This window comes from Phaseolus vulgaris, chromosome 2 (assembly GCF_000499845.2).
Source record: "Phaseolus vulgaris cultivar G19833 chromosome 2, P. vulgaris v2.0, whole genome shotgun sequence".
Classification (NCBI taxonomy): domain Eukaryota; kingdom Viridiplantae; phylum Streptophyta; class Magnoliopsida; order Fabales; family Fabaceae; genus Phaseolus; species Phaseolus vulgaris.
This window is the reverse complement of record NC_023758.2, coordinates 9,090,318-9,101,128: the sequence shown is the minus strand read 5'-3', so window position 1 is coordinate 9,101,128 and position 10,811 is coordinate 9,090,318. Positions and strand designations below refer to the sequence as shown.

The 10,811-nt window shown below is 34.4% G+C and overlaps 1 protein-coding gene across 1 annotated transcript; it reads right to left on the bottom strand.

Moving 5' to 3' along the window:
• Positions 1–2,675: 2,675 nt before the first annotated feature.
• On the bottom strand, positions 2,676–10,086 carry LOC137810597 (alpha-amylase 3, chloroplastic-like). Its single transcript, XM_068611951.1, has 13 exons — positions 10,026–10,086; positions 8,914–9,044; positions 8,713–8,767; positions 8,497–8,619; positions 8,253–8,379; positions 7,760–8,109; positions 6,649–7,358; positions 6,141–6,330; positions 5,795–5,901; positions 4,816–5,065; positions 4,255–4,377; positions 3,956–4,123; positions 2,676–3,360 (listed from the first exon to the last, which is right to left on the bottom strand). The coding sequence occupies exons 3-13, from the start codon at positions 8,740–8,742 to the stop codon at positions 3,202–3,204; spliced, it is 2,337 nt and encodes a 778-aa protein (XP_068468052.1). The 5' UTR covers positions 8,743–8,767; positions 8,914–9,044; positions 10,026–10,086; the 3' UTR covers positions 2,676–3,201.
• Between the last annotated feature and the right edge of the window lie 725 nt (positions 10,087–10,811).

The window sequence follows — 10,811 nt, the reverse complement described above, 5'->3', positions numbered from 1 at the left end:
TCCGATTGAGGCATGGAGCGGATTCAAACCCAATGTGCAACACTTAAAGGTATTTAGGTCAATTACTTATGCTCATGTCCCCAAGGCAGCAAGATCGAAGTTGGATGATAAGGCAGTGAAGACCATTTTCATTGGATATAAGCATGGGGGATACAAACTGTACAATCCAATGACAAAGAAGGTGATTGTTAGTCGTGATGTTACATTTGTCGAAGATGAGGAATGGCAATGGAATGCAGCAGCTGAAATGGATTCGAAAAAACGATATATGTACAATTTTAACGATGATGTGGAAGATGAAGTTACTCTTGAAGCACCTACAATTCAACCTGAAGTTGTAATTCAACCTGAAGTTGCAACTCCAATTGCAACTATGATGGAGCAACCAAGAAGACAGCAGCGACAACCTGCACACCTTCAAGATTGCGAAGTAAATCTTGATGATGAAGTTGATGACAATGGAAATTTAGTTCACTTTGCTTTTCTTGCAGAATCAGAACTTGTGAGACTTGCAGATGTCATTCAACACCCCAAATGGCAAGAGGCTATGAATAAAGAATTGATGGCGATTGAGAAAAACAATATCATGACTCAAATTGGTTTTAATCTAAATATTCCAATTAAGATTTATGTTGACAATGTCTCTGCAATTAATCTTGCAGAGAATCCAGTTTTTCATGAAAGAAGTAAACACATTGATATTCGATATCACTTCCTGCGAGACTAAGTTGGGAAGAACGTGATCAAATTGGAATACTGCAGATCAGAAGATCAAATTGCAGATATTTTCACTAAGCCATTGAAGATCAATGCTTTCATCAAATTAAGAGATCTGTTGGGGCAACAGGTTGTTCCAAATCAGAATTAAGGGAGGATGTTGGTTATTAATTCAGATTTTATTATTATTTTGATTTTATTACCCTTAACCTATTTTACTGTTATTATTGCATTAATGGTCAGTTTAGAGGTTTGTTAGTATTTCTATTTTATAGCTTCCAGTAATTATAATTTTATTATATATATGATTGAGTAAATCAAAATATACAAGATTAGTTCATCAATTTTGCAATTTTGTGCAATTACCTTCAATTAGTTTCTACAACCTTTTGTCTTCTCTTATTTCCTTCCATTAGTTTCTACATCTTTTGATTTGTTCTTATACTTTTACACAAAGTTGAACTAAGTCATTTAAATCATTAAATCTTAAAAGTTCAACTCTATCTCTTATATCCATATTGAGACCACTTTGGAATCGAACTAAGGTTCTCCTAGGTTCTTTAATTCCAACCCTTAATATGAGTAACTCTCTTTTTTGTCTATATTCTTCTACACTTATGTCCGCACTTGTAAATGCTATACCCCTAAACCCTCTCACCTGATTCAAAAGCATATACAAATGCAACTACCAAAAATATAATGTTATCTTCTTACACTACAAGAAAATCATTGAATAGAAGAAACCAATTTTAGAGACAAAACATAATTAGTTGTTATAGTGACTAAATTAGTGGTAGCAAAAACCTTGGTAGCTAATTAAATACCAATTTAAAAACTATTTAACAATAATAGAAACTAATTGAAAAGTTAAAATTGTTTTAGTTTCTAAAATGGTCTCTAATTTAGTCACTATAATAACTAATTATTTTTTATTTCTAAAATTAGTTTTTATTTAATTATTTTCCTGTAGTGTTAAGAAGGCTATTTAGGGTCAAAACAAGCCTTAAAAGTATAGTAAAACAAAATTGATGAACATTTTTTGAGCTTAGATTTTCCAAAATCTTGTCAAATCAGCATTATATGCCAAAAATAGATGGATTTGTTGTTCTTATCATCTCACTATATGTATATATGTAGTGATCTTCTTGTAACAGGAAACAACTCAAGCCTTGTGGAAAAATTTAAGAAAAAACAATATTAGTGTTTAAGATGGAGATCTTGGTTTAATGATTTTTTATGAATGCAGGTGAGGATACCAAGAAAATGAGCAAAATCATATAATTCCTAGAAGCGTGATAAACAAAATGTCCTTACTCGTAAAAATATCTTTAATATCTTTATTTTGTATTTTTTTAGGCTTGTAATTAAAAGGTACTCTTGTAATTTTTAGGTATGTTAGTAGTTTGTAGAATAGTATTTAGTTACACTATTTCAAAACCCAAATAAGAGGAAATGTGCTACCCAAATAAGACTATTTTTTTCGATAAATATTCATGTCTTGTTTCTTATAAGACAACTTTAATATATTGAATTTGAGAGATATTACTCAGCACTTGTGTGTGAAGCTTTTCTTATCTTAATTCTTAAGAATAATTTAGGATCTTATCTTAAAAGAAACATGGGGACTTTTTTTTATAAATCTCCTCCCGAGTCTTCTCATCTCTTTCCTTTTGTTTTCTCATTCCTTTCATCCATTATCTTTCTTCGTTTTGTTCTATTGTTCATATCTTGTTTTTTTTTTTCTTTAATTCAAGTTATGACTGAAATCATTGACTCAAATAAACATGACATCATCGCTTGAGGAGAATAAAGTTTTGGTTTAATTGGTAGAACGAGAAAATAGACTACACATATTTTATAAACATGAATTGATTGTTTCATGAATCTTATAATCACTTGTCTGAAAATAAGAAGTGTTAAATATTGACTTTATATATTGCACGTGAATTTCTATTTCTATTTCAGCTTCTCAAATAATTTTATAGTCAATTATTGACACTTCTACTTAAGAAGTCAGTCAGTTAATTACAACATTTAGTTGAGGAGCAAAATCTCAGTTTTGCATTAACATTTCAATTATTATAAATTTAAAAAGTTCTTAATAAATAAATAAAACAAGTTCTTTGCTTTCAACTGAATACCCCTTTTTCCCTATCTTATTTTTCTACCATAATTTCAACACACATGAGCCTGCATTTGGCTGAAATTTACCCTATGCAGTTTTCTCAGCAGTGTAGCTGATGTGGCCATAACTACAAGCCTATAAATACCTTAAGCAACAACTTGGCACAACTCACTTCAATAGAAGCCGGCCATACCACCGTTCAAATACAAGAACAACCTATGCATGGTGGAGAATGTCCAAGGGAATATACATGTATCCATATCTACATATATACATATATATACATATATATATGTGTGTTTGTGTGTGTATTCATATAGATGTATATAAAGTATTACTTAGTAATGATTATATTATGGTTATGATGCTTCCCAAATCTCATAGTGTTTTCCCTCAATAGCTAATGACCATTTCAGGGAGCCACTTGGTGGCTCAAAATGTCCTGGTCCGATCTTCATAGCAACTTTTTCATCAATGATGGCTGCATAAACATCCCTTTCTGCTTTGCTAATTTGAACCTAAAGCAAGAAAGTTTCAAAGTTAGAACTCCAACGATATAAACATCCGTGTTTCAACGGATTATGGAAGACTAGAATGCATGTCAAATGTGGACTTTGATGCAAAATCTACAGTAATAGTGTGTTTGTTCTATGTCTCGGGTGTGATTTTAAGAAGCTAATAGTGGTATTGTAGGTTTTACATCCTAAACACACTAAAAGTAGCTTCAACTTCAAGAATAACATGCATCTAATGATAGAATGGAAATTTTCCAAACAAGCTATAAGTCAATTTGCCAAGAATATCACATTTTGAAAAAGACAAAACGTGAAGAAAATACACTTGCATGTGTACTAGTTTCCATATGAAACAATCAAGAGAATGTAATCACTATCTTGCGTTTCAATCTCCACCAGTGTATGCACATTATGGAATGTAATTTGTCATTCTGCATTATGATTTTTGAGTAATTGGTTTCACTCTCTTATTGTATGTAGAGAACCAACATTATTTTGCTTTTATATGATAAGAAAATAACTTTATTCTTATTCTTCCACCCTGAAAATGTTTACACAATACTAGATTCGGAACACAGGACAAAATTGCGATACTTACTGTACTCCTGCAGTGGATCCCGTTCCTCCTTCTGAGAGATATCAGACTTGCTATTTCAGTTTTGTAGCGAGAGAAAATATGGTCATAAAAGATTGATGGGGTTCCAGGGTGAGTAAGAATGTAAGCATATCCTATCATTTCTTTTCCACTGGGAAATCTCCAATGACCCTGCAAAATTAGGTTAATCATAATCAGCCTTTTCTGTATGAAATGGTGGGCGATAAATGTTTTCATCGAAATTAAACCTAGTTAAAGTGTCAAGATGCATCATGATAAATTTATAATGAGGAAGTTCAAACCTGAGTAGAACCAGTGTCATGGTTCTCTATAAAGGTAACAGCCCGAGAAGGCCACCATCCAATAACACCTGGAGGATTTCCGTTCTCATCTGACAATCGCCAATATTCACATTTTTCCAGTGCCTGTATTGAGAAAGAATTTAACATTTCATGGTTAAATAAGTTATAGTAAGCACATCAGTGTTTTCTTACAAGAAGTACAGGTTTTAGTTGAAAATAATTTATGAGGCTAATGTAAGGATGTTTATATCATTACAGTTGCATTCATTTCTCATATAGCAGAAGATATGTGATGTTATGACAGGGCCAGAGTTATAAATGAGGATTTGGTATCGCAAAAGAAGTATTAGAGAATTTTTTATGTATGCATTTGATTTCATTACAATTAAAAAAATCTCAAGAAACCCAACACTATACTATCTTTACTCACCCAGAAAATGTAAACAAACTCCATCAAATAAATGAAACTAGCTTGATTCAAAATCCGTTTGACCTTGTTCAATTGAAAATGCAAACTTGAACAAATGCTGTGAAAATAAATGTACCATAGTTAATGCTTACAGCGTGAAGAATCCCTTTTGTTGTAACATCAAATGCACCAGAGGTACCTTTAGTGGCATTGATCCAGTCAACTATCCTTTGCCTATGAGCATCTTGATTATAATCAGTTTCATCATTTCTATAACTGAGGGAATCCCAGTACTCTCCCACAGCAAAATAAGGTTCACTTGCCTCTATGTAGTCCTTTACATAACCACCCCAAAATCCTCTGACAAAGTCAAGCCTCCATCCATCATATCCAATTTCTTTCCTGAAGGTCACATACAGGATTAGAGAAGTAAACAATTGTACAAGACACTATAGTCAGCTATCATCACACCATAAAGCTCATGAGAGTTCCATTTGAATATTTGAACATTTCCATGTGCAGACACGTTTTCAATAAAGCCTAAAGTGGCAGCCTTGACCTGAGGAAAACATGTTACAAGGGTTTTGCATACAATGAGTCTTAAATATACGCCTAGCACAGAACACATGATAAATTTTGTCCAGTATCTACTGAATAGATAAGCTATGGCCTACACAAACTAGGGACTGGCATCCTGTATTGCCAGGAGATGCCATAACTTCCTGTACACATAATGGGTGATGATAATAAACCAGCTTGGTCTTAAACAGCTATAACTTTTTCTAGCATCAAAATGTCAATGCACACTTATAAATTCCGTACACGAGACACAAATATTTAATGTTAGTCATTTTTGGTAGTTGCCAAGTCAAGTACAGTACAACTGACAGCCAGAATAAAGTCTGAAACATAAAGCTTCAAACATGAAAGTTTACAAATATTTTAGACGGTTTAATCTCAATTCTCTTGGACAGAATGTCTTAGCTCTCCACAGCATAACCATCTTAGCAACAAAACCATTAGTCTAAATAATTAGAACCAATGATCTAGTCACAAACTGGTTGGCACTTTCCTGACCACAATTTTTTTGTTAATGATATAAGCTGAAGAAATGAGTCTAAAAATATCAACCTCAACCAGCATAACCATTCTTTGAGATCTTTTCTCACAAACTCCTGCGAATGATCAATGTTTGGAGCAGCATGAAAACTATCTCCACTACTCGTGTTGCCCCTACCCTGTATGTTAGATAGGATATTCAATATTTTTTCAGGTTGACCCAGAAAGTAAAAGTATAATAGTTTTAAAATTACCAATGGAACATAGTAGAAAAGGATGAACTTGAACCCTAAATATCAACTGTTAGAGAAAAAGTAGAGAACTTTTATCTATCTTGTTTTGCTTTACTTTAGGACTACTGTTATTAGTTCAAAGAACAAGAAAACAGAGCAATTATCCAAAACCTTCATAAACAAACCTGAAAATGTGGATCATCTGAAACAACTGCACGATCATCCCAGTCAAGACAGCCTCCAAATATGTTCCAAACACCATTCTTATTCTGATAATGTGCACAGCGGTGATTTAAAACAGCATCTCCTAGAACTTTGATCCCAACTTCATGAAATCTTTTCACCAAATCTTTGAGTTCATCTATGTTTCCATATCTGATATTTATTTCAAAAAGAAAAATTGTAACCATTTACATGAGAAAGTTCCTTTTCCTGAAAATGTTATGAATGCAATCTATCCTTTGAGATTACCTTTTATTTCCAGTGTGTTATATAATCAACAGCTAAAAATATACCGTCCCCTACTCTAGCTAAGGAGTGATCATAATATTTGAAAATCTTGCATATGTCATATGCTGTTGAATGTAACTGTCTAACAGGAGTAATTTTCCTAACACTAACCTTCCATCAAATTATTATGAGAAGATTCACGTCAACTACAGTAAAAGAATTAGACTGCATCTAATCAAGTACCTGGAATTTAAATTATATAAATCCTTCGGCATGTATCCTTCAGGTGAAACAGACTCTGTAGGTGGTGGTAACCAGACCACAGTGAAACCAATTGATGCTAGTTCAGAAGCTATCTCTTTAAGCTTCATGTACCATCTTCCAGATACATTAGATTCCCAGTTAAACCCTTGGCATAATATTTCATGCCCTGTGCCTGTCCCTGAGCATATTTTTGGCTCCAGGGACAGTGCCTCTGATTCCACTGAAGCCTCTGGTACAACAATAGTTGTCTCAGGTTCCACATTGGTTGCTTCCGGTTTTGCAGTAGTTGGCTTAGAGAAACTTGGAATGGAGCTTCTGAATATATTATAGGCTTCAGCAGCCAGCCTTTCAATTTCTTCAAAAATGCTTTGTTGCACCTTTTTAGATTTCTTCTTTTGATTCTTATCAGAGGAATTGTCTGAGACCAAATTTCTCATTTCATAGGCCACTGTATCAGTAAATGCAAAGAAAGAATTCTCCTGACTAGGCTTTTCAATCTGCACTCCTTCTGACAGATCATCTTTGCTGCTACTATTAAGCAATTTGATAGGACTTGAGAGAGGAACATAAAAGTCATTTCCCAAGTACTTGAACCAAGTATCTTTATTTTGCTTGAGTACAAAAACAAATCCTGAAAATTCTTCTTCTAAAGTGATTTGTGCTGAAGATCCTTTTCCATCAGGGCTTGGCTGCGAAAAGGGAAGAACAAGTGATGAGTGTCTATATCATCTTTGTTGATGGAATGTTTGATATTAGAGGTGTCTATATCATAAAACACAAAGATAGGCATTGACTACAATATTGTACCTGTATATCCTAACCAAAACAAGATAACCAAAAGAGAGAGGGGGAAGGGTGGTGCTAGCACATAAAAACCTTTCAGAAGAATTGTTGCGTGAATACCATGCATTCGTAATCTAAAATTCTAAATGCATTAGAGAAGACATAAAAATCATCAATATTTGTAGAATAAAATAGGAGGAAGAAGGTACACATGACCTGGTTTCTATTAAGCATGAATAACATTTAATTACTCAAGAAGTTATAAAACATAAAAGAGAATAAAAGGACAGATTAGTGAGTTTTGTACCCATAATGGAGTTCTCAAAGCTCTCTCTTTAAATGGTACTGTGCCTGGTGGATAAGGAGAACGAGGAACTTCCCACCTTTTTGTATCATTCCTACAAACTCCCCAGTGAAGCACAACATCTCCAGGAAGATCAGTTTCAACATATAAAATGTCCTTCACTGCCCCAGACTCAAAGCATTTCTTGGTGGAGACAGTGACAGAGTTACTAATTAAAACCTTCTTTGTTACATACACTTCCTCATAGAAACCGTCTGGTTGATTGCTTTCTCGTTCTGGAACTCTGGATTCACTGCTTTCATTTTCGTCAGCTTTTGACTTGGAGAAGATTTTAGATATTTGCCCCAAATTCCCTGTGATAGAAGAAATATTATCACAAACCTTTGACTGTTTATCACATGATTATGATTTATTGACACTCCTAGAGCATTATGAGAAACAAAATAGACTTTTTTACAAAAGCAAATGAACTAGTGTGCTAACGATTTGGAAAAACCTGGCCAAAAATCAAAGCCTCTTTTAGGTTCAATTATACTTGTATCTGAATCTGCCCTAATGTAGTCGACCAAAGAAACCACGAAATCTCTACTTTTGTTTTTGTACCAATCTCCAGTTTCCTCATCCTGAATCAACAACAGGTACACCCAATTGGGAAGCAGAGAGAAAAGTTCAGTCAAAGGATTCTTAGAATCAATGCCTTCTTTTTTAGCATTATCAAGTGGCAATTGTTAGAAATAAACCTTGAGAACAAAATGAATTGCTGAAATTCCAAATTTGGCTTTAAGATCAATCCTGATTTCAGGAAGCGTATCTCCTTCTGCAGATAAGGCTGACTTCTTCAAAGGGGTCTCTATTGCATAGTCCTGAAAGATTATTCACTTCCAACTTAAACTTTCTGCATGGCAATATGAACATGTGCCATATTGATCATGACAACTCATAAAGCTTTTTTCTACCTTTATAGGAACAGATCCAGGGGGTATCATATCAAGAGGAGGTTGATCCCATTCCCTGGAGGATCAAGCTTACGTTATCATTATACATAAAACTAGTTGGATTGTTAATATTAAGATCTACAATGATATCAATTAAAAAATAAGAAGGAAGCTCAAAGTCAAATTCGAAGAGAATTCAGCATGTTGTTTAACATGGTGCACCTTCCAACATCATCAACATGGGTAACTCCCCAGTGAAGAATCCATTTTCCAGGTAGACTGCAGCGCACCGTAAGCTCCCAATCCTTCAAATCTTTTCCGTGATCTAATCTCACAAAAATCTTTCCCACCGCCTATATCATTTCATCGCAAAAAACCCCATCAATGCCAAACACCAAAACGAGTTTAATTGCGTAAACACATAACAAAACAAAATCAAAATCAAAACACCTTTTTTGTCTCCCATACATGGTAATTCCCTTTTAAGCCCCCACCACACCACACCCCACCCCCAAGAAAAAACGAAGATTTCAATGACAAAATTGATCAAGCTGGTCCAAAAGTGTCAAAATAATAAAAATCAAAACTTTTTTCCTTTTGTCTATTCCCCAGCACTTTGTCATGAAACCAAACAAGATGATATATCTATGTATATTATTCTGGGTAAACGCAGGATATTCCCCAGCTACGACCTAAACAAATCAGAGGAGATAATAGAATCTACTTAAGGAGTTCGCATATTCCAACATATGTTATTTTATTCACATTGACCTGAGTTCAACCTAGGACTTCTTGCTTAAGACACAAGATTATGTATCAGCCATGTCACTTATATCCAAACATATATAATGGAAAGGAAAAGTTGAGACCGTTTGGGTTCGGTCGATTTCGAAAGTGTGGGTGATGGTCTGAGGGCATTGAAGGGGATGGAGGGTAGGTGTGTCTGCAAGTGAAACTGCATGCACGGGAGAGAGAGTCCTACGAGGTTGGTGGAAGATGACAGATGCATCATTGAGATTAGAGGAGCACGTGGGAAGAAAGAAGGGTCTCAGAGGGATTGGTTTATGGCTATGAAATGAAGGTTTTCTGGAGCAAAGGTGTAAGAGAGGTTCTGATGCAACGGTAGACATGGTTGGTTTGCTTTGCAAGCAAATGGGAAGAAGAAGAAGAAGAAGTAGAAGAAGATGAAGAAAGGAAGGAAGGTGGTTGCATTGGCCTTTAATAACTTTGCCGTTCGACCCTTTTGATGTGTCCAACTAACTTACAAAAGAGTTGATCAAAAATATCCCTTTTGATTTGTTCTCTCCACGCCATTGGATAGAAAATTTTCTTACCAAGAAATCCCAGAATTGTAGCGTTTATGCTCCGGATCTTGTGTGATCCCAATCCACACCTAGGCCTATTTTCTCAGCTTCATCCTATTTGTATTCTGTGATTTCTTTACGTTAATTTTTTTTATTTATTTCTAAAACTAATATTTTAAACTCTATCCATGTATTTCTTAAAATTGAAGGAAAATTGTAGAGCATTTTTAGTTATGGAGGAGCTGCTTGAAAAATTTAGTTACTGAAGTCACATGCTGGAAACAACCTCAATTCCCTTATACATTTTACCACATAACCACTAGTGTATATTATCCAGAAAATCTTTATCATTATCCTATTACGTAGCTACAACTAAATTTGTTACTATTAATATGTCATTACAATTACCTAATTACTTACCTGACATAAGTTATGCTTGAAAGACGTTATTTTATTGTGAAGAAGTTGTGTTAGGAAAATGTATTCAAAATAAAGTGGTCTTTCATCAACATTATTTATGTGTGAGTGGAAAAATGGTGTTTAAACGGCAAATGGTGTTCCACTTGCATGGTTGATTTGGAAGAAGAGAATTGGGAGAAGTAATTAAACTCTGACGTGAAACCAACGAACCACATGATGGAATGTTAACATCACCACATATTATATATTCTAAGTTGTAATCATAGGGCATAAGACACACCACTTTCTTGAATTTCTCACACACCGTTCTTTTCCTTTGCTTCTTCTTCTTCTTCTTCTCTTCCATTGAAGCGTCCATTGAAATTTAATCACTGCTATGAGCTCCTTGTTACCTCT

What these genes read in the sequence shown, in the direction of transcription:
- LOC137810597 (XM_068611951.1), bottom strand. Translation starts at nt 8,742, where the DNA reads ATGATACCCCCTGGATCTGTTCCTATAAAG. An exon ending in CAATTCATTTTGTTCTCAAG is followed by an intron (nt 8,380 to 8,496) that starts GTTTATTTCTAA and finishes TTGTTGATTCAG; the next exon opens with GATGAGGAAACTGGAGATTG. An exon ending in GGATCCACTGCAGGAGTACA is followed by an intron (nt 3,361 to 3,955) that starts GTAAGTATCGCA and finishes TTCTTGCTTTAG; the next exon opens with GTTCAAATTAGCAAAGCAGA.